Genomic DNA, 27,002 nt, shown 5'->3' with positions numbered 1-27,002 from the left:
GCAAAAACCACAAAGGAGAGAAAGTATATCAGTGCTTGGAATGTGAAAAGAGCTTCAGTCACAAGACATCTGTCACTAATCATCAAAGAATTCACACTGAGAAACTATTTAAATGCTTGGAATGTGAAAAAAGCTTTAGGTGGAAGCGAGTCCTCACTTCCCATCAAAGAATTCACACTGGGGACAAACATAAATGCCTGGAATGTGGAAAGAGTTTCAGCAGGAAAAACAATCTCACTGCCCATGAAAGAATTCACACTGGGGAAAAGCCATATAAATGCCTAGAGTGTGAAAAGAGCTTTAGCAGGAAAGACAAACTCACTGCCCATCAAAGAATTCACACTGGGAAGAAACCATATAAGTGCTTAGAATGTGCAAAGAGCTTCAGCTGGAAGGAATCTCTCACTGCCCATCAAAGAAGTCACACTGCGGAGAAACTATATCAATGCCTGGAGTGTGGAAAGAGCTTCAGCTGGAAGGAATCTCTCACTGCCCATCAAAGAATTCACACTGGGGAGAAACCATATAAATGCCTGGAGTGTGGAAAGAGCTTCAGTAAAAATTCCTCTCTCACTTTGCATCAAAGAATTCACACTGGGGAGAAACCATATAAATGCCTGGAATGTGGAAAGAGCTTCAGCTGGAAGGAATCTCTCACTGCCCATCAAAGAATTCACACTGGGGGGGAGAAACCATATAAATGCCTGGAATGTGGAAAGAGCTTCAGTGGGAAACACCGACTCACTTCCCATCAAAGAATTCACACTGGGGAGAAACCATATAAGTGCTTAGAATGTGCAAAGAGCTTCAGCTGGAAGGAATCTCTCACTTCCCATCAAACAATTCACACTGGGGAGAAACTATATATATGCATTGAATGTGGTAAGAGCTTCAGCGGGAAAGACAAACTCACTTCCCATCAAAGAATTCACACTGGGGAGAAACCATATAAATGCCTGGAATGTGGAAAGAACTTCCGTCAGAAGTCACATCTGACTTCCCATCAAAGTATTCACACAGGGAAGAAACCATATAAATGCTTAGAATGTGGAAAGAGCTTCAGCTGGAAGGAATCTCTCACTTCCCATCAGATAATTCATACTGGGGAGAAACCATATAAATGCCTGGAATGTGGAAAGAGCTTCAGCAGAAAAAACAATCTCACTGCCCATCAAAAAATTCACACTGGGGAGAAGCCATATAAATGTCTGGAGTGTGGAAAGAAATTCAGTAAAAATTCCTCTCTCACTTTGCATCAAACAATTCACGCTGGGGGGAGAAACCATATAAATGCCTGGAATGTGGAAAGAGCTTCAGTGGGAAACACCGACTCACTTCCCATCAAAGAATTCACACTGCGGAGAAACCATATAAGTGCTTAGAATGTGCAAAGAGCTTCAGCTGGAAGGAATCTCTCACTTCCCATCAAACAATTCACACTGGGGAGAAACTATATATATGCATTGAATGTGGTAAGAGCTTCAGCGGGAAAGACAAATTCACTTCCCATCAGAGAATTCACACTGGGGAGAAACCATATAAATGCCTGGAATGTGGAAAGAGCTTCTGTCAGAAGTCACATCTGACTTCCCATCAAAGTATTCACGCTGGGAAGAAACCATAGAAGTGCTTAGAATGTGGAAAAAACTTCAGGTGCAAGAGCAATCTCACTTCCCATCAAAGAATTCACACCAGGGAGAAACAAAAAAAAATGCTTGGAATGTGGAAAGAGCTTCAGCTGGAAACGCCAACTCAATGCCCATCAGAGTGTTCACACTGGAGAGAAACCATTTCAGTGCCTAGAATGTAGAAAGGGCTTCAGCTGGAAATACCAATTCATTTTCCATCATAGTATTCACACTGTGGAGAATCTTGCAGAGTAGCGAAATTAGCAACTGAGTAAGCTTTGTATGCTTGAGTCTTTGCCAAATATTACACCTCCCCTGGAATTAGTCAGACTGAGACTTTAAACTTCAAAATAAGAAATAACTACTTTATTCTGAGGTAGATTCACCCCAATGGACTCCATATAGGGCCGGAGCTCCCCGTCTTTCTCTGTTCTCTGCAAGGTATCATTTCTTCTTGGCTCCCACTTTGAGAGATCATCCGGCTGCCTGGCTTCTTAAGGGTTAAAATGAGTGAAACCAGATTGCTAGAAAAGATGAATACAGAAGGAGGGTGGAGGGGCATCTGTGTCCTTCAAAGGAAATGTGGCGCCTCTCCCTCTGATGTCACTTCCTGCAGAGGAGGACTTGCAAGGTAGGGTCCCTGGCTGAAGGTTTCTTCCTGAGCGTGGCAGAGGAGGAGAAGCAGGAAGAGCCGCTGATGAGAGGGCTTCATCTAGACGTGATGCGCTCTAGATGTTGTTGAAGTAAACCTCCCATCATCGCTGACCGTTCTCATATTGGCAGGGGCTGATGTGGGCTGGAGTCCAACAACCTCTGGAGGGCACCACCTTGGCTACCACTGATATCCGGTACCCCTCTGGGTTTTGCCTCTGTCAATCCTCTTTTCATCCTGCTCCCCATTATATGACTTGAGTTCTTATTATGCTGTTTCAGGAAAATGGTCTCTATGCAGAGATAGGAACTGATTTCCCTGAGGCAGAGAGGACTCCATCGGACACCAGACAGAGGCTTCTGGGTATCTCCATTTGGTCTCTCCCTGTCGATTTTGACTCCTTTACTCTTGTCTCCAGCCTTTTCTAAGGCTCAGAAATGCTCCTGTTTATATCGTGTTAGAAATTGGACGTGGGAACCAGCACTTTGAGTTTTGGCCAACAGTACAAATGGGGAGAGGTGTTTTGTCACACAATGGAAATATAAACTCTGAATAAAGATCTGAAACTCAACTGATAAGTCCCTTGTGCAGTTAGACCTATATCATCTAACCTCTGAGAATAGCATATACTAATGGGTTTTGGGCCCATTTTGTTGCTCACAGGCGATGGAACGATGTCAGCAAGACCTACTAAACCATCTCCTGTTTGTGGTGGAGGAGAAGCTGTTGCTGTTGCCCCGGATCAGGTGGGGGAAGATTCAGAAGGGGGAATCTGGGGGCAGCCTGGGTGCCCCTCTTGCCCCTGCTCACCTCCCTCGGCCTGGATGAATTTCCCTCCTCTTTGGCTTTTCTCAAAGCTGCCTTCAGCAAATGCTGTGAATGCCATTCAAGAAGGTTTCTGTCCTGAGAATAATGACCAGGCAGCTCACCTGAACTAACTTTTCAATGCAGGTGTTTTCTACGAGGAGGAAATGTTTTCTTGGCTTTCAGGGTCCAGGGTCCTTGGAGGATGTGGCTGTGTATTTCACGGAAGAGGAGTGGGCTCTGCTGGATCCATAGCGAAGTCATGGAGGAGATTTGTGAAACTCTGTCCTGTCTCGGTAAGGCCCACTGTTGGATCCCAATATCCGTTTTGGAACTCAGTATTTCTTCATGTGATGAGCCCAGATGTTCTGATGTAGTGCCACCTACTTCATCTGGGATTCTTACCCCCCTGCAGGAAACATTTAATGGACAGCTGTCTACTGTACTCTCTCTGAACACGGATCCTCCAGTTATCCCCTTCTAGACAATGGCCCAACTGGTTAAAACTGGCCAGATTGTTTGAGATGTAAGTTCCACAGTTGTTGGGAGCTGGAACAAGCCTCTCGGTCATCTTCCGGTTGGCCAAAGATGCAACAGAAATGAGAGATAGAGTGGATTTTATGATTGGGCTAAACAGCAATCCGTCTCAAAAAAGAGTCTGGCTTTTATTGGTCTCAAATTCCCACAAATATGTGAGGCTTTCACCTTCCTGCAAACATCTCATCAGGAGTTCAAAGATGCTCTCCAGAACACACTTTTCATTTTGCTCTCTCCCCCACCCCTAAACTATTTCTTTAAATGCAATTCTCTGGAATTTTTTCTCACTAAAACGTGGCCTCATGTGCTAGCACAGAAGAGCTGAGCTCCATTTTGAGTTCTGATTTACCCACAAGGTGCAGCATTTGGCATACTGGACTTTGGGAAGACAAGACCAAAACTCAACCTGGAACAGAGCGCTGTGAGTGTATAGCAGTATTTTGGAGGAGGGGGGTTACTCGTATGCGGCCATTATAGGACTGGGGTAACCGGTACGGAGCGGCACCTTGTGCAGGTTGTCTACAGTACATATGTGTGTGTGTACATACCCTCCCACACACAAACAGAGCATTTTCCCACACTTGTTACAATTTCAGCATTTCAAGCCCTCTTCTTCCAGCTCTATCTTCCTTTATCAAGACTGTTAACTGGGAATGTTCAATGATTTCAGGGTCCGTTTCTTCCCTCACACTCTTTTCAGTTTCTCTCTTCATTGCCGAAGGTGATGAGTGGAAAGCCAAGAACAAGGAAGAACAATGTGGGAAAGCGGCTTGGGAAAGAGAGATCTGAAAAGAGCAGAGAATGAAAAATGAAGCAGAAGAAAAGAGGCAGACTAAATCTTCCGCTTCGCAGGGCAGTGACTACCATAAAACTTTAGTCTGAGGGGAAAAACAGATAAAGGAGACAAAAGAAGTCAATATTTTGGTTATTGGAAAAGTCTCAATTTTAAAAGAAAATGCAAAGCCCACTGCAAAAACCACAAAGGAGAGAAAGTATATCAGTGCTTGGAATGTGCAAAGAGCTTCAGTCACAAGACATCTGTCACTAATCATCAAATAATTCACACTGGGGAGAAATCATTTAAGAGCAAGGTGTGTGGAAAGAGCTTCAGTAGAAATTCCTCTCTCGCTTTGCATCAGACAATTTACACTTGGGGGGGAGAAACCATATAAATGCCTGGAATGTGGAAAGCTTCAGCGGGAAAGACAAACTCACTGTCCATCAAAGAATTCACACTGGGGAGAAACCATAATGCTTAGAATGCGGGAAAAGCTTCAGGTGGAAGCTGGTCGTGATTGCTCATCAAGGAATTCATATTGGGGAGAAACCCTATAAATGCTTGGAATGTGGAAAAAACTTATCAAGAAAAATGTCACTTCCCGTCAAAGAATTCACATTGGGAAGAAACCATATAAGTGCTTAGAATGTGGAAAGAGCTTCAGATACAAGGAAAGTCTCGCTGTCCATCAAAGAATTCATATGTAGAAGAAAGTAAAAATGCCTGGAATGTGGAAAGCATGTGGATGGGAACGTAGGGGACCCAATCTATATACGGAGTAGTGGGCCCAGGAAATCCTCCCCCCTGAGCTGCTTTTCCCATCGTTCTTCACAGACATGCCGTGGACCGCCAGTATGAAGCTCGTGGGCCACTTCTAGTCCACAGACACCAGTTTCGGACCCCCTGTTCTAAAAGATAAAAGAAAGAGTTCCATCAATAAGATATTTGATTCTGTTGAGTGTAGCACCATGTCCCCTGCTGCAAAACGTGTGCTATGTAAATACTGGCATTGACTTAAAGATATCTCTGCACGTCAGGATCCTCTAGTAAAAGGCTTTTGCACAGCAGCCACTATTAAAGATAAGGTAATCCATTCTGATTTAAGTAGTTACAGGAGTAGATCTACCACTAGGGGAAACTTTACATGTGGGAAATGTTCATGCTGCTGCTCCACAAGCATTACAAGTAAAACAGGACATTCATCCTAAAGGTGAATTGAAGTTCGTTTTGAACAGTTTCACCAGCTGTCAATCTATTACTCATACTAACACCATGGAAGCCCCATTAACTACGCATTTTGTAGATTGCAAACCTACTCCAAAAAAGCTAAAATGTTTAGCCATAGAACAGATGCATATGTCTTGTTACAAAGGGCAAGATCTGAATCTATCATTGTTTTGATTTTCAGTTGAAACTCTGTAAATCCAAACAGACTCAATGACACATTTGAGTTATCCTCCTATGTTTAACATCTGCCTGTAATTTTATCATCATGAATCATCTGTTAAGAAATTATCTGATTCATTATATATTTTGGTATTTCGGGAACTTGAGTTTATTCTGTGGTTGTTCCGTGACGGGAGATATTTGTGTAAAAGTTTTAAATGTGGTAAGTGCAGTAATTGTCTATTATTTGTATGTTTGTAGCATAATAATGCTAGATGGTAGACAGAGTATTGTACAACTAAGAAATTACCATCTAAAAGCATCTCCTTATATAAAAGTATTTTTATCAACTACAGAAGCAGAACAAGGACTTATTTCTTCAAGAGAGAATCGTTATCAGTCCTCCCAAGGACAGCTGAAACAATTAACAGATCGGCTTAGAAAAGACTAGAAGAAGCTGAAATAGATTGTTCCAGCGTTTCTTCATTTGGATGTAAATTAGAAGTCCAAATTAAGAAACAGTGGTGTTGTTATGTGCCACTTATGGTGAGCCTATGGATCAGTGACCTCCAATAGCATCTGCCGTGAACTACCTTGTCAGATCTTGTAAGTTCAGGTCTGTGGCTTCCTTTATGGAATCAATCCACCTCTTGTTTGGTCTTCCTCTTTTTCTATTCCCTTCTGTTTTTCCCAGCATTATTGTCTTTTCCAGTGAATCACGTCTTCTCATTATGTGTCCAAAGTATGACAACCTCAGTTTCATCATTTTAGCTTCTAGTGACAGTTCTGGTTTAATTTGTTCTAACACTCTATTATTGGTCTTTTTCGCAGTCCATAGTATGTGCAAAGCTCTCCTCCAACACCACATTTCAAACGAGTTATTTTTCTCTTACCAGCTTTTTTCACTGTCCAACTTTCACATCAGTACATAGAAATCGGGAATACCATGGTTTGAATGACCCTGACTTTGTTGTTCAGTAATACATCTTTGCATTTGAGGACCTTTCTAGTTCTCTCATAGCTGCCCTCCCCAGTCCTAGCCTTCTTCTGATTTCTTGACTATTGTCTCCATTTTGGTTAATGACTGTGCCAAGGTATTGATAATCCTTGACAAGTTCAATGTCCTCATTGTCAACTTTAAAGTTACATAAATCTTCTGTTGTCATTACTTTAGTCTTCTTGACGTTCAGCTGAAGTCCTGCTTTTGTGCTTTCCTCTTTAACTTTCATCACCATTCGTTTCAAATCATTACTGGTTTCTGCTAATAGTATGGTATTGTCTGCATATCTTAAATTATTGATATTTCTCTGCAATTTTTACACCTTCATCTTGGTCCAATTCCACTTTCCGTATGATACATTCTGCATCTAGATTAAACAAATAGGGTGATAAAATACACCCCTGTCTTACACCCTTTCCGATGGGGAACCAATCGGTTTCTCCGTATTCTGTCCTTACAGTAGCCTCTTTTCCAGAGTATAGGTTGTGCATGAGGACAATCAGATACTGTGGCACCCCCATTTCTTTTAAAGCATTCCATAGTTTTTCATGATCTACACAGTCAAAGGACTTGCTGTAATCTATAAAGCACAGGGTGATTTTCTTCTGAAATTCCTTGCTCCCATTATCCAACGTATGTTTCCCATATGAACTCTGGTGCCTCTTGCCTCTCTAAATCCAGCTTGGACGTCTGGCATTTCTCGCTCCGTATATGGTAAAAGCCTTTGTTGTAAAATCTTGAGCATTACTTTACTTGCATGGCATATTAAGGAAATAGTTTGATAATTACTACATCCCCTGGGATCCCCTTTCTTTGGAATTGGGATATATATTGAATGCTTCCAGTCTGTGGGCCATTGTTTAGTTTTCCATATTTCTTGACAGATTTTTGTCAAAATTTGGACTGATTCAGTCTCAGTAACTTGTAGCAACTCTATTGGAATGCCATCTGTTCCTGGTGATTTGTTTCTTCCAAGTATTTTAAGAGCAGCTTTTACCTCACATTCTAAAATTTCTGGTTCTTCATCATATGGTTCCTCCATGAATGAATCTGTCATCCTGGCATCTCTTTTTATAGAGTTCTTCAGTGTATTGCTTCCATCTTCCTTTTATTTCATCTTGGTCAGTCAGTGTGTTCCTCTGTTGATTATTCAACATCCCTACTCGTGGTTTAAATTTCCCTAATTTAAATTTCTCTCATCTTTTGGAATAGGGCTCTTTGTTCCTTCCTTTTTGTTGTCCTCTTCTATTTCTGTACAATAACTATACAGTAACTATTGTAATAGTTTTCTTTGTCTCTACATAGTAGTCGCTGTAGTTCTGGGTTCTGACCATGTTTTTATCTCCTTTTGCTTTCCTTCTCTCTTTAACCATTTTAAGAGTTTCTTCAGTCATCCACTGAGGTCTTTCTCTCTTTTTAACTAGAGGTATTCTCTTTTTGCATTCTTCTCTGATCGTGTCTCTGAGTTCACACCATAGTTCTTCTGGTTCTCTGTCAACTAAGTTTAAAGCCTCAAATCTGTTCATTATTGATCTTTATATTTTTCTGGGATGTTATTTAAATTGTATTTTGGCATTATGATTGCTTTTTTGGTCTTCTGTAGCTTTACTCTGATTTTCGATACGACCAGTTCATGATCTGTACCGCAGTCTGCTCCTTGTCTTGTTTTTGCAGAAAGTATGGAACTTTTCCATCTTCTGTTGCCAATTATATAATCCATTTGATTCCTATATTGACCATCGGGTGATGTCCACGTGTACAGGCGTCTTTTCGGTTGCTCAAAAAATGTGTTTACAAGAAACAAATTATTGGCTTCACAGAATTCAATAAGTCTTTCTCCTGCTTCATTTCTGTCTCCTAAGCCCCATTTCCCCACAATTCCTAGTTCTTCTCTGTTCCCTACTTTTGCATTCCAGTCCCCCATGATTACCATCATATCTTGTTTTGGTGTGTGATCAATTTCCTCCTGTACTTCTGCGTAAAATCTCTCCAATTCCTCTTCTGCATTTGACGTTGTATTATGTGGATACATTCCATTTCTTGCTTGACAATTTCTAACTTTCCCTGGTTCATCCTTCTAACATTCCATGTTCCTATTGTGTGCATCGTACAACTCCGGACTCTCCTTTCGCATCTGTGCGCATCAGACTCTGGGGTTCCTTTCAGCTTTGACCCTGCTGCGTCATTAGTCACAGAGCTACTCATACTTGTCCTTTGTTCTTCCCCAGTAGCTCGGTGAGTGCCTTCTGACCTGGGAGTCTCATCTTCCAGCACTATATCGTGTTGTATTTTGGATACTGTGTTCATATGGTTTTCGTGGTAAGAGGTATTCAGAGGTGGCTTACCATTGCCTTCTTCTGAATTTGGATGCATCTTAGTCTTGGGAGAATTCCACCTTGTGGTTTTTCTCATTACAGAGTTGCAAGAACACCTGCACTTGGCTGATTTTCTCTTCTCCTAAAGATACAGGATCAGTCTCAGGGCATGAACCTGGCAACCCTAAGTGCCAGCTAGGCCAGGTCCTGGCAGATGGTGCTCTGAAGGGCCTCTCTAACCCCGAGACTGACCTTGCTATCTCAGCTGCTCCACTCCAGAGGGGGTAAGAGTGGTCCCATCAGAGCTGCTAACATATGTGCTGATGCATGTAGCTCAGAAATTGCTAGCTGGGAAATGTGTGCGTGTTCACATCACATGAGCTGAGTGAGCTCCTGGCTTTCAGCAATTCCACATCATGCCTGCCTGCTGTTCTCTCTCTGTGCACATCCAGAATGAGGTGTAGAAGATCAAGGAAATGCACACAGCACTGCTGCAGCAGGATCTTAGTAGGCATGCACATTAGACAGTTCCAATAATGGGGACCTTTTATTCCCCTTTTATCTTTGCAATATCCCTGAGAGGTAGAGGTTAGGCTGAGAGTTGGTTCAGTCAAGCTGCACAAGTTTGTTTAGCTGCTCTATCTTTTTAAAGTTATTCCAGCCCAATCCATGCAAGTATTTCCCCTACTGTGGTCAGCAGGACTTGCTTTCTGTTATGTGCACCCACTTCCGGTCCTGAAGGATCACATGTGAACAGAAAGGGGGTCAAAGACCGAATCCAGTCAACATTGTACAGGAGAAAGGGAGCCTTCCCATATCCACAGTGTGGCTGCATCATCTTCAATGCCATCCCCTCCATCTGGCCCTTTGCATCACCTGCCTGCAGCAGAACTGGCCCCCAGGCAGCCCTAGGACTCCTCAGGCTGTTGCTGAGCTTTGCTGTGGCCTGACAATTGCCACCTTGACAGGCCCTGGCCCTGTCACTTCACTGCTGTGGCTTTGCTACCAAACCATTTCCTTACAGCTTCCCTATAACTTCCCCCAAAGAGTTCTGGCACCTAATTGAGTGCTGAGAAAACTCCTTTTGGGATCCCAGAACTACACTTCCCATGTAGCTTTGGGGAAGGGTCTGCCAGTTAAAGTGGCATAGATCCAGAATAACATTGCTGCGTGAATAGGCTGTATAATCTGTGAAGGGGGCTTAGTGTGATTATTATGAAGGGACCTTGAACTTCTAACATTGCCGCAACACTGCTGCCCCCAACCCTGCCATCTCAGCTGCCAGCCTACCACCCCAGCAAGAGTGAGAGTGAAGTGAGACTTGTTTCGGGGTAAGAGCCCTTCTGAGCTCCTCCTGCAAGTGACTGGCCTGCCTTGCAACTCTCAAGTGAGTGGGGCAGCAGCAGCAGTAGGAAACGCTTGAACCTGTTGTCTGCTTAGTCTTCACTCTGCACCTGCTCCTGGGGGTTGCCAGACCCTCCAAGCGATTCCTCCTCTTGCTGCTGAATAATAAGCGGGGCAGGAGCAATAGAAGGAAACTCTTTAAGCGCCCAGAGCCCCAGGAGTTGTGGAGTGAGAAAGAAGTGCCAGGCAAGGCAGGTCCTGGCAAGTGGTGCTCTGAAGGGCCTCTCTAACCCTGAGCCTGACCTGGCCGTCTCAGCCGCTAACCCAACACTCCAATCCAGGGAGGGTGAGAGTGGTCCCACCAGAGGTGCCTATGGATGTGCTGCTGCATGCAGCCCAGAAATTGCATGTTGGGTAATTGAGTAAGCTCATGGTCCTAGCCAGCTGGGGAGGACTAGCCTCAGAGCGAAGCAATGGTAAGCTCCCTCTGAATACCGCTTACCATGAATTCCCTAGTCATAGGGTCACCATAAGTCAGGATCCACTTGAATGCAGGCCATTTCCATTGCTATAAGGAATGTCAGATAGCAGATATTACCTGTCCTAGGCCCAGGAGTGGACAGCGGAATACAGCTATAGTGATGTGAAGGAGCTCTGGCCCAAAAGCAGGAAGGAATCTGCCTCAAGGTTTGCACCGAGACACAGACTTCCTTCCCAATCTGTGGCCTGCAGTCCTGCCCAGTGTTCCTTGGGAGCATAATTACGTTGGATTTGATTACCGCTTTGGGTGTCCCAAATTGCTCTTAAGTACACTTTCCCTCTTACAAATGAACATGGAAAGGAGGGGTCTGGGTATGAGGTGACCTCATGCTGTGTGTGTATTTCTCGCTGACACTCAGAAAAACTAGTTCTGCTTTCTAATGCTGTCTTTGAACAATGGGATAGTTCTGCTGGGCATGAAGAAAGCCTGGCAAGGAAGAAGATAACATTTACTTCAGACTTTTCTCCTTGTTCTTTTAGTTGTCAACAGAGCGGCCTTGCTTCTGTCGTCTTTCACAGTAGTTCAGGAATGCGAAATGAGTCAGAAAACAGGTGTGGGGTGGGAATTACAGTTCAGCTGACTTCAGGGCATTGAAACCCCTTTGACTCCCAATGAACCAAAATGGGGTTAGCCACCAGAGCTGTTTACATATGTGCTGCTGCATGCAGCCCCAAAATCGTATGTTGGGTAATACGTGCGTGTGCTCATCACATGAGTTGAGTGAGCTCATGGCATTCGGCAATTCTGCACCATGCCTGTTTGCCTGCCCTCTGTTCTCTCTCTGCACATCCAGCATGAGGTCTAGAAGATCAAGGAAGTACACACAGCACTGCTGCAATAGGATCTTAGCAGTCATGCTAAGTAGGCATGAAATTAAGCAGTTCCAATGGTGGGGACCTTTTATTCCCCTTTTATCTTTGCAACATCCCTGAGAGGTAGAGGTTAGGCTGAGAGTTGGTTCAGTCAAGCTGCACAAGTTTGTTTAGCTGCTCTATGTTTTTAATGTTATTTTAATGTTTACATGTTATTTGATAATTACACGATGATGGTTTTTGATCTATGTATAACCGTTGTAAAATGCCTTGTGAGGGCAGAAACTCTGAAAGGCAGGTTAAACATCTTTTATATAAATGCATCTTTATCAAGGCTGTGGATTCAAAATAACTTCATATTGGTAAGTGGCAGTTCTTGTCAATAGATTGCTGGGAGGTGAGGGTGGTTGGGAACAGAGGGGGCACAATCTGTATACAGAGTAGCGGGCCCAGGAAATCCTCTCCCCCCTCTCCAAGTTGCTGCTGCCATCGTTCTTTACAGACATGCTGCAGACCACCAGCATGAAGCTGTGGTCCATGGACCACAGTTGGGGAACCCCTGTTGTAGAAGATAAAAAAAGACTTCTACCAATAAGATACTGAGTATAGCACCATGCCTTCTGCTACATGTATGCTATGTAATACATTTAAATAAAGATATCTCTGCATGTCAGTATCCTCTAGTTAAATGCTTTTGCAGAGCAGCCTCTGTTAAAGATAAGGTAATCCGTTCTTACTGAATTACAAAAGTAGAACTATCACTAGGGGAAACTGTAAATGTAGGAAATGTTCATGCTGTTGCTCCATAAGCATGACAAGTTTCATCCTAAATGTGGAGGGAAATTTGAACAATTTCATAGGCAATCTATTACACATACCAACACCATAGAAGCCCCATTAACTACGCATTTTGCACATTGTCAACCAACTCCAGAAAAGCTAAAACTTAGCCATAGAACAGATGCATATGTCTTGTTATAAAGGGCAAGATCTGCATCTTGTTATGTTTTGGATTTTCAGTTTAAACTCGAAATCCAAACAGATGCAATGACACATTTGAGTCATCCTCCTAAGTAAAACATCTGCTTGTAATTTGATTATGATCAATCATTTTTTAAAAATTCTCTGATGAATGATATATTTTGGGAAGTTGAGATATTTGTGTGAAAGTTTAATTGTGGTAAGTGCAATAATTGGCTATTATTCATATGTTTGTAGCATAATGATGCCAGTTGGTTAAGTGTTGTACAACTAAGAAATTGCCATCTAAAAGCATCTCCGTATGCTCATGTCTCAATTGACTAGAGAAGCACCACAAGGACTTATTTCTTCAAGACAGAATTGTTATCAATCCTCCCTGGAAGAGTTGAGAAAATTAACAGATATTTATTTATTATTTATATATACTGGGAGGAAGGGCAGGATATAAATCTAATAAATAAATTTAAGAAACGGTGGAACAATCCGTTTTGACTTCTTGTCTTTTCCAGTTTTGAGTTCAATATTTTCTTTTACTTTGGGTCTTCTTTTACTTATACTTTGGGTTATTGCTTATATTTTGACGGCGAGGCATTCAACATTGCATTTCCCTGTTGGAAATCCTGGAAAGCTGCTGCCAGCCAATGTAGGCATCACTGAGCTAGACGGACACAGAATAGGGCAGGCGCTCCTTGTCTTCCTCTGTTCTGTGAAAGGCGTCCTTCCTTCTCGGTTCTCACTGAGAGATCATCCCGCTTCCTGTGTTCACAAGAGTTCAGATAAACGAAACCGGATTCGTAGAGAGGAAGGAAATAGAAGCATGTGCCCTTCCTAGGAACAGCGCCGCCTCTCCCTCCGACGTCACTTCCTGCCTGGCTCTTCCGTTGGAGAAAAGCGGCAGCACCGCCTGCACCTCCCTCAAGGGGTCGTGCGTTGGTGGCCGCTTCTGGGGTATGGTAACCCCCCTTCCGCGTTGTGCATTGTGTTGGATGTTGTATCTGGCGCAAGCAGATGCCCAGGATGCAGAACAATATAGTGACAGGCTAGATGCCAGTTGAAGCAATGAGCCGGACAAGCAATAAGTTTTAAGAGTCACTTTCCTGACAATATATCACAAGCTCTCTCTGTACAAACTCCTCGACCCCCACACTCACAAGTGTCTGTTGGCCCTCTATATAGATAAGGCCAGCTGCCCGAGCCTAGGTTGCATAGCAACGTGTCCTTGAAGATGGCTCGAGCTCTGCCAACTTTCGCTTCTAAGTCACGTAGCTCACTTGTGGAAATTTAACCTCTGCTTTCTCGGTTTAATACCCAACAATCCCCCACCTTAAATTTCCACATTCAGCTAGTTACATTTCTTTTCCAGTTACATGTGTTACATTTTACACGTCATTACATTTACATCATTTGGTTTTATTTCAGTTTACATCACTTTCATTTGTAATCATTATTTCATTAGAATCGTAGCATCACTTTTATTACATACAATTATTACAGCAATTATTCTCATGAAATTTCACACTTTTGCTGTCATACCTACTTGATTTATCAGTTTTGAGAACTTGTCTTCACTTAGTGGTTTTGTCATAACGTCAGCCAGCATATCAGCAGTGTTACAATAAGTTAATTCCACAAACCCTTGTTTAATCATTTCTCTGACGTGGTGATATTTGATGCTGATATGCTTGGTTCTCTTGGTGTGTGCTTCTGACTGAGCTAGCTTAATGCAGGTCTGATTGTCCTCATATATTTTGATTGGTTTGTCTATGCCTTTTCCAATTTCAAACAGTAGATGGTCGAACCAGGTAAGTTCGTTACAAACCAGAGACAACGCTATATATTCAGCTTCTGAACTTGATGTTGCCACTATAGTTTGCCTCTTGCTGCACCAATCAATCACTGAATTATATAATAGAATGACAACACCAGTAGTAGACTTGCAGCTACTGGGATCGCCAGCATGATCCGCATCTACATAGCAGCACATACTCCCGTGTTTACTGCTGGACAACACTAGACCTTTACTGCTAGTACCTTGCAAATACCACAGGACTCGTTTTATTCCTTGCCAATCTGTCTCAGTAGGCTGTTCTACTTTTCGACTTAAGATGCTAACAGCATTACAAATGTCAGGTCTTGTTACCTTAACAAGATATTGCAACTGTCCTATGATGTGTCTGTACCTAGCAGGGTTTTCACAAGCTGTCTCTGTGTTTTCTTGTTGAAATGATGTTGTCGTGGGAGTCCCTACTGCCTTACATTCAGACATCCCACAATCTGCTAGTATTTGGTTTATCTTTCCTTCCTGTTTTAACACGAAACTCCCGTCTGAACCCCGTATGACCTCTGTACCTAAATAATGACTTACAGGTCCCAAACTTTTCGTTACCACATGTTGTTTCAGACTATTATGGAACTCTCTTTCGTCTTTCTCCTCATGGGAAAAGTACAGGATGTCATCCACATAAACTAGGCAGTATGTGAGCCCCCCCCTTTGTTTCTTTCACATACACACAGGGGTCTGCCACACAACGCTTGAAATTCATTGACTGCAGAACATCATCTAGTTTTTCGTTCCAACAGCGCGCACTCTGGTGCAGACCATACAGGGATTTCTGTAACTTGCAAACTAGACCTGGCTGTGTTTCACATCCGGGAGGCTGTTCCATATAGATTTCTTCTTTCAACTCCCCATGTAAAAACGCCGTGCCAATGTCATAGTGGCTTACATGCATGTTTTCTATGGCAGCTATTTTTAGCAAAACCCTGATTGACTCATGTTTCACCACGGGAGCGAAAACTGCATCGTAGTCCATCCCAAATTGCTTTGTAAAGCCCTTAGCTACTAGGCGTGCCCTATACCTTTGTATCTGTCCTGTACTCGACCGCTTACGTTTAAATATCCACTTACACCCTATAGCTTTCTTCCCTGGGGGCAGAGGTACTAGCGTCCATGTGCCATTTTTTCGCATTGCTTCCAGCTCCTCTTTCATCGCTGCATGCCATTCATTCTGTTCGGCTATGGGTAATTGTTTTATATCCCCGAGGCTTGAGGGTTCTTTTTCCTGCTCTGTTTTATTAGCCACGACATCAGCATCAATCACTGGCGTCTGTGCTTTCACTGACTGCGTTAGGTTAATCCCTATTAAACCTCTATGTGTCCTGTCTGTGTCTTTACTGAGGACTCTCAGCTGCATATAGAACAATGACTTCTTTACTATCCCTTTCATGAATATTTTTTCTCCTCTCATTACATGTACTGAACCCCTTTTGAACATTACTGTGAACCCCATTTCATTGAGTTTCGAAACAGCCATAATGTTACATTCGATATCAGGAACAAACAGCACATCTGTCATAATGGTATTGAAACCTGCTAATTTCACTGTACCCCTACTTTTGATAAGTTTCTTAGTCCCATCAGCCATTATTACATGATCCTCTACGTCACAAAATGTATGAAACATGGATTTATCTTTGATTATACTATTTGTTGCCCCACTGTCAATTGCCCATAAATCTTTACAGTTATTTCCCTGCTCATTGTTAATACATTGCTTATTCTTACTAGCATAGATCACGTGTACACATGGTTTTCTTCCTCTTTCTCTTCTTCTTGCTTCACAATTCCTTTGAAGATGTTGCTTGGAACCACAAAAATAACATGCCTTTTGTCCATACAGTCTCTCTTGTGCTGCTTTGTTGTTCTGCTTTTCCACGTTGTGTTTAGACTCAGTCTTTTCCTGCTTTGTCATTTCTTGCCTTCTTTGAAATTCTTGTAAAAGTTTGCCTTCTATATAATCCATATTGAGATTGGCATCGTCCATTGCTTCCAAAGAGCTCACCAGACTATCATAACTTGAATCTAGTGAAGATAATGTGATATACACTTTTTGTGTTTGAGAATGTTCAATTTCACGTTCTGACAACTCAGTAAACAGTCTGTTTATTTCCAACAAATGCTCTGACATGGTTGTATCTCCAGATAAGCGCATCTGATACAATCTTCTGGCAAGATATATTTTAGAACTGGCAGTCTTTTTCACATGAATATTTCTTAAAGTTTCCCAGGTTTCCTTTGCCGTTGTTGCACCACGCACGTGCAGTAATTGAGAATCATCAATAGCAAGAACAATTAACGCCTTTGCCCTCTCATCCAGCCTTCTCCAATCTGCTGGAATAGGCACTCCGGCGGGTGGGTCTTCTGCGATAGCTTTCCACAGGTCTTCTTTCACTAGAAAAGCCTGCATTCTCTGTTTCCAAGTGCCATAATTTTTCCCTGTCAGCCTTTCCAAGGGAATCCCGGCCGATAACGTAACAGACATACTTTCACTTTTCACAGTTCACCGCCTTTGTAATTAGAGCTTTTCACCTCTGTCCTTCAGTTAGTTTTTTTTCTTTCCCACGGCTCTCTCACAGCTTTCAGCTCAGCTTTCGGTTTCTCCGTCTCTCTGCTGTTTTTCCCGCTGGTCTGCAGTTCTGGCTTTTCTGCAATCCTCCGCTCCAGGTAATCCTCAGCACCAGGTAACCATCAGCACCAGGTACCATCAGCACCAGGAAACCATTCTCTGCTACCACTTGTTGGATGTTGTATCTGGCGCAAGCAGATGCCCAGGATGCAGAACGATATAGTGACAGGCTAGATGCCAGTTGAAGCAATGAGCCGGACAAGCAATAAGTTTTAAGAGTCACTTTACTGACAATATATCAGAAGCTCTCTCTGTACAAACTCCTCGACCCCCACACTCACAAGTGTCTGCTGGCCCTCTATATAGATAAGGCCAGCTGCCCGATCCTAGGTTGCATAGCAACGTGTCCTTGAAGATGGCTCGAGCTCTGCCAACTTTCGCTTCTAAGTCACGTAGCTCACTTGTGGAAATTTAACCTCTGCTTTCTCGGTTTAATAGCCAACACATTGGGGCGAAGGGGAGTCCCTCTGGGGCAACTGCAGAGAGAAAATGCAGGGCAGGGGAGCGAGGAGGGGAATTAGGAGACCCCTTTGTGTGTGTGTGTGTGTGTTTGTGTGTGTGTGTGTGTGAGATGCCCCAAATTGCAGCGCCATTCGGTGAAGACAGAGAAAAGGCTGGAGTAGCCCCACAACAGCGAGGCAGACCCTTGCAAGATCCCCAATGACAACGTCCTCTAAATCTGCATAATAACGGATGGACAAAGCAAATGGAACGGGAAAAAGATCGGCAAGGCCTTTGTACAATGAATTAAGTAGGGGGGCAGTGGTCATATTGCAGGTGTGTGGTGTGTGTGACGGGAGTACTTTTGGGTGGGAAGTGGAGCTTCTATATACAGAAGCAGTATGCCAGACCTCAGCGGGTTAAATGACATGATTCCTAGAAAGGAAGGGAATTTGGGGGCTGTATCCCCCAGAGCAAAAGCACCTCTGTCCAAACTTCCTTTTCTGGCTCTTCACTTTGGAGAAAGTAGCTGCTGTTTTCCCCAAGGACGGCATCTGTGTCTCCATATGAAATCTGGTGAGCCTCCTTCCCCTTTGCACATTTGGTTGAAGGGTTTTCCCAGGGCCACAGGTGAGGACTGCATAGAAGGCCTGTTCAGCTGATACATCCAAATCGGGGAAGGGAGGATTTTCCTTCCCTCTCTTCTTTGCAAGGCCAAGACACAACTTTCAGTGAGGAGGGATGGAAAGTAGTTCTTTGAATGCCCCTGTTGCTCACATAGGAACTGGTGTTATCACTCCTCCTGGCTGACACACGTGGCCCATCCAGAGTGGCAACCCCTGGGATGCAGAAGGGATTTTTTTTACAGTGAATAGAAACAAAGGGATCTTTTACCAGTGAATACAAAACGTTGGAAAAGAGCTTTGCCCATGCCATGGACTGCAAAAAAGACAAATAATTGGGTGTTGGAACAAATTAAACCAGAACTGTCACTAGAAGCTAAAATGATAAAACTGAGGTTCTCATACCTGGAACATAATGAGAAGACATGATTCATTAGAAAAAACAGTAATGCTGGGAAAAACAGAAGGGAGTACAAAAAGGAAGGCCAAATAAGAGATGGATTGATTCCATAAAGGAAGCCACAGACCTGAACTTACAAGATCTGAACAGGGCGGTTCACGACAGATACTATTGGAGGTCGCTGATTCATAGGGTCGCCATAAGTTGTATTGACTTGAAGGCATATAACAACAACAGAAAATGCTACTCAAAAAGTGGCAACCTTTTAATCAAAGGAATCAACTTCAGGAGACCCCAATTAATAGTGGACAAACCTGTTCTATTAAAAGGGTAAATAGGTGGAGACAGCAATCTAAATGCTTACAAGACAGCTCAGCCACCACCTGCGTCAGTTGCCCTGTCACTCATGCTGGCTGGGATGAAGGCAAAGTTAGTCCTTCATTAATTTGTGGTGACAATCCCAAAATTTTGGATTCTTTGTTTTCTTCCTCCGCAAAATGCCCTAAGATCCTTCAACTTCTTTACCACAACCAGGTCATCAATTCCAGGAACTGTGGCATTCCAGTTTTTTAATTAAACATTTCATTAAATTAAACATTAAACATTAATATCCCATGCAACGGACCAAGGAATTTCAGAAGGAAATCACCATGTGCTTTATAGATTACAGCAAATCCTTTGACTGTGTAGATCATGAAAAACTATGGAACACTTTAAAAGAAATGGGGGTGCCACAGCATCTGATTGTCCTCATGCATAACCTATACTCAGGACAAGAGGCTACTGTAAGAACAGAATATTTAGAAACCGATTGGTTCCCAATCGGAAAGGGTGTGAGTCGGGTGTATTTTATCACCCAATCTGTTTAATTTATATGCACAACATATCATACGGAAAGCAAGATTGGACCAAGATGAAGGAGGTGTGAAAACTGGAGGGAGAAATATTAATAACTTACGATATGCAGATGATACCATACTCTTAACAGAAGCCAGTAATGATTTGAAGCAAATGCTGATGAAAGTTAAAGAGGAAAGCACAAAAGCAGGACTACAGCTGAATGTCAAGAAGACTAAAGTAATGACAACAGAAGATTTACGTAACTTTACAGTTGACAACAGAGCCAGTGTGGTGGAGTGGTTAGACTGTTGGACTATGACCTGGGAGACCAGGGTTCGAATCTCCACACAGCCATGAAGCTCACTGGGTGACTTTGGGCCAGTCCCTGCCTCTCAGCCTCAGAGGAAGGCAGTGGGAAACCCCCTCTGAATGCCGCTTACCATGAAAGCCCTATTCATAAGGCTTTCGCCATAAGTCAGAATCAACTTGAAGGCAGTCCATTTCTTTTTTCAAAGTTGACAATGAGGACATTGAACTTGTTAAGGCCTACCAATACTTTGGCACAGTCATTAACCAAAATGGAGACAATAGTCAAGAAATCAGAAGAAGGCCAGGACTGGGGAGGGCAGCTATGAGAGAACTAGAAAAGGTCCTCAAATGAAAATATTGAGTCACTGAACACCGAAGTCAGGATCATTCAGGCCATGGTATTCCCGATCTCTGTATGGATGTGAAAGTTGGGCAGTGTAAAAGGCGGATAAGAGAAAAATCAACTAATTTGAAATGTGGTGTTGGAGGAGAGCTTTGCAGATACCGTGGACCATGAAAAAGACCAATAATTGGGTGTTAGAACAAATTAAACCAGAACTATCAGGTAGGGAGTATTTTCTAGCACTTTCTGGAGATGCTGCGATTGAAACTGGGACCTTCTGCAAGCAAAGCAGCCGCTCTACCACTGAGCCACAGCCCTTCCCCTAAAAAGGTCTCTCCTTTTGCTTGTTTGCTCTTAAATAGGCATGGGGGGTAATCAGGATTACAGCTCCTTTGGAGCTGTTATCAGAGATCTGTCAACCATCCAGACACCCATCTTCAGAGGAAGACATGGGGCCCATCACTGGGTTTACCTCAAAGGTTATATGGTAGGAAGAATAATCCTCATATTCAAGGATGTTTCGCCAGCACCTTTCCTGCGCCACCAGCCATTGGCCTAGATATAATGATCCCCATTTGGCTTGGCTCATAGAATAAGTGGATTTGCTCCTTCTGTACAAATCCTCAGAACTCAGAAAACAATTCCAAAAATGACATACTGTAAGTAACAGACGGCAGGGGAGGGGCACAGTGGAAGGCCAGAAGAGGGTGTGTGCATGGGGGTGGGTGGGCAGAGTTCCAAGAGAGAGACCAGCAGGACAGAGGCTGCATCTTTTTACCCACAGGTCAAACATGGAACAGCAGAACTCAGTTGCCACTGAAATACGAAGAGGCCCTGATGCCATCAGCACTGAGACCCATGTGGAGGAATTCTTGGGGGGAAATGTGCAGAAGATCTTGGTGGAGAACCCTCTCAGCTCAGATGTACAGCACCAGCAGTTCCGGCGTTTCCGCTACCAGGTGGCTGAGGGGCCCCGAGAGGCTTGCAGCCGACTCCACCTTCTTTGCCGTGAGTGGCTGAAGCCAGAGCGGCACACAAAGAACCAGATCCTGGACCTGGTGATCCTGGAGCAGTTCCTGGCTGTCCTACCCCCAGAGATGGAGAGCTGGGTGAGGGAATGTGGAGCGGAGACCAGTTCCCAGGCGGTGGCCCTGGCAGAAGGTTTTCTCCTGAGCCAGGCTGAGGACAGGAAGCAGGCAGAGCAGCAGGTGAGGGGATTTCATCAAGACCAGGGACAGCCAATGTGGTGCCCTCCATATGTTGTTGAAGTAAAACTCCCATCATCGCTGATGATTCATCCCATTGGCTGATGCGGGCTGATGAGGTCCAGCCACCTCTGGAGGGCACCACTTTGGCTACCCCTGATATCCAATACCCCTCTGGGTTTTGTTTCTGTTGGTCCTCTTCTAATCCTGCTCCCCGTTATATGACTTGAGTTCTTATTATGCTGTTTCAGGAAAAGGGTCTCTATGCAGAAATAGGGACTGATTTCCCTGAGGCAGAGAGGACTCCATTGGACCCCAGGCAGAGGCTGCCGGGTAAGGATGAATGGGGTGTATTTCCATTTGGCTCCTCTCTGTTGGCTTTGACTCCTTTAATCTTGTCTCCTGCCTCTTCCACAGCTCAGAAATGCTCCTATATTTATCATGTCAAGATTTTGTACGTGGGAAGCAACACTTTGATTTGGGGCCAAGAGCTCAAAATGGGAGAGATGTTTTATCACACGATGGAAATATAAACTGTGAATAAAAATCTGAAACTCACTCAACTGATAAGATCCTTGTGCAGGTAGACATATAATCACTTTAGTTCTGACACAAGCATATAATACAGGCTTCTGGGCCCATTTTGTTTCTCACAGGTGATGGAATGATGTCGGCAAGACCTGCTAAACCATCTCCTCTTTGTGGTGGAGGAGAAGCTGCTGCTGTCTCACCAAATCAGGTAGGGGGGAGAGACAGGGACAGCCTGTTCATCTCTCTTGGTCTGAATGAATTTCTCTCCCCTTTGCTTCTCAAGCTGCCCTCAACTTTATTTTGTCCTGAGAATAGTGACCAGGCACCTCACCTGAACTAACTTTTGCATGTAGGTAGTAGATCACGTTTTCTACGAGGAGGAAATACTTTCTTGCCTTTCAGAGTCCCGTGTCCTTGGAGGATGTGGCTGTGTACTTCACGGAAGAGGAGTGGGCTCTGCTGGATCCTGAGGAGAGAGTTTTGCATAACAAAGTCATGGAGGAGATTTGTGGAACTCTGTCCTATCTTGGTAAGGCCCACTGTTGGATCCTAATATCCATTTTGAAACTCACTATTTCTTCATGTGATGAGCCCAGATGTTCTGATGTAGTGCCACTTAATTCATCTGGGATTCATACCCCTCTGCACTAAATATTTAATGGGCAGCTGTCTACTGTATCTTCTACACAATGGCCCAAGCGGTTTAGTCCAGATCATTTGAGAATTTTCGCATTTGTTAGGGAGGTGGAACAAGCCGCTTGGTCATTTTCTGTTGGCGAAAGAGTCAACAGAAATTAGATAGGCTTTCGCCTTCCTGAAAACATCTGATCAGGAGTTCAGAGATGCTGTGCCAGAACGCAGTTTTCATTTTTCTCTGTCCCCCCGCCTCTAAAATATTTCTTTAAATGCAATTCTCTGGAATTTCTCACTAAAATGTGGCATGTGCTTGCATAGCTGAGCTCCATTTTGATTTCTAATATACCCACAAGGCACAACATTTGGCATTCTGGCCTTTGGGAAGACAAGTGCAAAGCTTCCCTAGACCTCAACAGAGCGCTGACAGTGCATAGCACTATCTTGGAGGAGGAGGGTTACTGTTATGGAGCCATTATAGCACTGGGGTAGCCAACAAGGCGCCCTCCAGAGATTGCTGGACTCTCACTCCTATCAATGGTGACCAATGGGAGTCTAACAAGCTCTGGAATGCAGCAGGTAAGAAAAGCCCTCCCTACATCTGCACATTTCAACCTCTCAAGTTCCCTTTTTCCCAAATAGCATAATATTTGGAGCCTGTCTTTTCTTTGGAGCGGGGAGGAGGAACCCTTGTAGGAGAAGGGACTTGACCAGGACACAGCCGCCCCTCCTGCCATTTGTCTACATATGGATGGGTGAACATACCCACACACACACACAGCACCACACTCCTTAAAATTTCAGCATTTCAAGCCCTCTTCTTCCAGACTAGTAGGATTTACCTAAATTTATTTATTTATTAGATTTATATCCCAACTTTCCTCCCAGAAGGAGCCCAGGGTGGCCTTTAAAACATGTCAGGATTGTCTGCTCTGAGTGGCAGCATTCCTCCAATGCCTAGCACACCTGAGGGCTCCTTCTGTGGTCCTTTACCTGCTGAAGCTGTGGACTAACCTTGCGACCTTCTGCATAACAATGACTTGCTCTGCCATGAGGCCTCCCCTTTTTATCTTCTCATTTCTTTGCTCCAAACACTTCAGAAGAGAATACCTTTGATGGCTCTATTTGCCTGTACAACGTTGTAGGCTAGGCTGAAAGAGGGTGATTGGCCCAAGATCACCCAATGAGATTCAGCTCTGACAGGGATCTGAACCCAGATCTCCACTGTCCAAATCCAGCAATCTATGGCCCTCCAATTGTCAATGAATGCTAAATCACAGAGACTATTCAACCTGGGTTAAGATCACTCTCCCACCGAAATCCTTTCACATCTTCCTTTATGACACCTGCTTACTGGGATTGTTCAATGATTTGAGGGTCCATTTCTTCCCTCACTCTCTTACCACTTTCTCTCTTCATTGCAGACGGTGACGAGTCAGAAGCCAAGAACAAGAGAGAAGTATGTGGGAAAGTGGTGTGGTTAAGAGACAGATCTGAAAAGAGCAAAGAGCAGAGAATGAAAACTGAAGCAGAAGAGAAGAGGCAGACTAAATCTTCTGCTTTTCAAACCAGTGACTACCATATAACTGCAGTGCCAGAAAAGAAAGATGAAAGAACCAAAAGAAGTCAATATTTTGCTTACTGGAAAAGTCTCAGTTTTAAAAGAAAATGCAAAGCCCACTGCTAAAACCATAAAGCAGAGAAAGTATTTAAATGCTTGGAATGTGGGAAGAGCTTCAGTCACAAGACATCTGTCACTAATCAAAGAATTCACACTGAGAAACCATTTAAATGCTTGGAATGTGGAAAAAGCTTTTGGTGGAAGCAAGTCCTCACTTCCCATCAAAGAATTCACACTGGGGAGAAACCATATAAATGCCTGGAGTGTGGAAAGAGGTTCAATAAAAAATCCTCTCTCACTTTGCATCAAAGAATTCACACTGGGGAAAAAACCATATAAATGCCTGGAATGTGGAAAGAGCTTCTTTAGAAATTCCTCTCTCACTTTGCATCAAAGCATTCACACTGGGGAAAAACCATATAAATGCCTGGAATGTGGAAAGAGCTTCAGCAGGAAAGACAAACTCACTTCCCATCAAAGAATTCACACTGGGGAAAAACCATATAAATGCCTGGAATGTGGAAAGAGCTTCAATAGAAATTCCTCTCTCACTTTGCATCAAGGAATTCACACTGGGGAAAAACCATATAAATGCCTGGAATGTAGAAAGAGCTTCAGCAGGAAAGACAAACTCACTTCCCATCAAAGAATTCACACTGGGGAAAAACCATATAAATGCCTGGAATGTGGAAAGAGCTTCAATAGAAATTCCTCTCTCACTTTGCATCAAACAATTCACACTGGGGGGCTGAAACCATATAAATGCCTGGAATGTGGGAAGAGCTTCAGCAGGAAAGACAAACTCACTTCCCATCAAAGAATTCACACTGGGGAGAAACCATATAAATGCCTGGAATGTGGAAAGAGCTTCAATAGAAATTCCTCTCTCACTTTGCATCAAAGAATTCACACTGGGGAAAAACCATATAAATGCCTGGAATGTAGAAAGAGCTTCAGCAGGAAAGACAAACTCACTTCCCATCAAAGAATTCACACTGGGGAAAAACCATATAAATGCCTGGAATGTGGAAAGAGCTTCAATAGAAATTCCTCTCTCACTTTGCATCAAACAATTCACACTGGGGGGCTGAAACCATATAAATGCCTGGAATGTGGGAAGAGCTTCAGCAGAAAAGACAAACTCACTTCCCATCAAAGAATTCACACTGGGGAGAAACCATATAAATGCCTGGAGTGTGGAAAGAGGTTCAATAAAAAATCCTCTCTCACTTTGCATCAAACAATTCACACTGGGGAAAAACCTTATAAATGCCTGGAATGTGGAAAGAGCTTCAGCAGGAAAGACAAACTCACTGTCCATCAAAGAATTCACACTGGGAAGAAACCTTATAAATGCCTGGAATGTGGAAAGAGCTTCAATAAAAATCCGGCTCTCACTTCGCATCAAACAATTCACACTGGGGACAAACCTTATAAATGCCTGGAATGTGGAAAGTGCTTCAATAAAAATTCGGCTCTCACTTCGCATCAAACAATTCACACTGGGGAGAAACCATATAAATGCCTGGAATGTGGAAAGGCCTTCCGTCAGAAGAAATATCTGAATTCCCATCAAAGAATTCACACTGGGGACAAACCATAGAAATGCTTGGAATGTAGGAAGAGCTTCTGTCAGAAGTCCCATCTGACTAAGTATTCACACCAGAAAGAAACCATATAAGTGCTTAGAATGTGGAAAGAGCTTCGGCTGGAAGGAATCTCTCACTTCCCATCAAAGAAGTCACACTGGGAAGAAACCATATAAGTGCTTAGAATGTGGAAAGAGCTTCGGCTGGAAGCAATCTCTCACTTCCCATCAAAGAAGTCACACTGGGAAGAAACCATATAAGTGCTTAGAATGTGGAAAGAGCTTCGGCTGGAAGGAATCTCTCACTTCCCATCAAAGAATTCACACTGGGGAAAAACCATATAAATGCCTGGCCTGTGGAAATAGCTTCAGCTGGAAACACCGACTCACTTCCCATCAAAGAATTCACATTGGGAAGAAACCATATAAATGCCTGGCCTGTGGAAAGAGCTTCAATAAAAATTCCTCTCTCACTTTGCATCAAACAATTCACACTGGGGGGCAGAAACCATATAAATGCCTGGAATGTGCAAAGAGCTTCAGCAGGAAAGACAAACTCACTTCCCATCAAAGAATTCTCACCGGGGAGAAGCCATATAAATGCTCAGAATGTGGAAAGGGCTTCAGTAGACATTCCTGTCTCACTTTGCATAGAACAATTCGCACTGGGGAGAACCCATATAAATTCCTGGAATGTGACAAGGACTTCTGTAGAAATTCCTCTCTGACTTTGCATCAAAGAATTCACACTTCGGAGAAACCACAGAACTGCTTGGAATGTGTAAAGAGCTTCGGAAGTAGCACAAGTCTATTGTCATGAAAGAATTCAGAAAGGGGAAACCATGTTATGAGTGTAGAATGGGGGTTGCCAACCTGTTGCTTGTGGGTGTTTTGGAGGACTGTGGAGACCTTCAGTAGCGTCCCCCAATGCCCCTGCATACTGGGATGTTTGAGAAGAGATCCTGGCCTTCCTCTGCGTGATCCTGGCCCCTTTCCTCTTTTCACACACTGCCCATACCCAAAACCCATACCCTTTGTTTGTTGAGTGAATTTGGATTTTCCCAGTGCTGTGACTATCCTGAAATAAAAAAACTAACTGAATTCACTCCTGCCTGGTTGCTGCTGCTGTTTGCCTTCTCTTCAGTTGTGGTGGAACCAGAAATAGCTGTGAACCATTAATATTAAGGGGCCCAAGTTTGTCATGTCCAATAATTTTATTGGATC

The 27,002-nt window shown here is 43.5% G+C and overlaps 2 protein-coding genes and 1 pseudogene across 2 annotated transcripts in view; all 3 read left to right on the top strand.

Annotated features, from left to right (window-relative positions):
- Positions 1-6,153, top strand: part of LOC133381405 (zinc finger protein 91-like) — an 80,306-nt gene extending 74,153 nt beyond the window's left edge. Inside the window, exon 11 of the mRNA XM_061620491.1 lies at positions 110-6,153. Coding sequence (XP_061476475.1) covers positions 110-1,382 — 1,273 coding nt within the window. The 3' untranslated portion in view covers positions 1,383-6,153. The remainder of the gene's footprint in view (positions 1-109) is intronic.
- LOC133378938 (zinc finger protein 850-like) lies at positions 3,347-26,867 on the top strand (annotated as a pseudogene).
- LOC133381466 (zinc finger protein 436-like) lies at positions 21,327-24,603 on the top strand. The gene is made up of 4 exons (XM_061620620.1): positions 21,327-21,408; positions 22,062-22,144; positions 22,339-22,465; positions 23,994-24,603. Exons 2-4 carry the CDS (start codon positions 22,070-22,072, stop codon positions 24,254-24,256), a joined length of 465 nt encoding a protein of 154 aa, XP_061476604.1. The 5' UTR covers positions 21,327-21,408; positions 22,062-22,069; the 3' UTR covers positions 24,257-24,603.
- Positions 26,868-27,002: the final 135 nt, after the last annotated feature.

This window comes from Rhineura floridana, chromosome 3 (genome assembly GCF_030035675.1).
Source record: "Rhineura floridana isolate rRhiFlo1 chromosome 3, rRhiFlo1.hap2, whole genome shotgun sequence".
In the NCBI taxonomy this organism is placed as follows: domain Eukaryota; kingdom Metazoa; phylum Chordata; class Lepidosauria; order Squamata; family Rhineuridae; genus Rhineura; species Rhineura floridana.
This window is presented reverse-complemented; position numbering and strand designations above follow the sequence as displayed.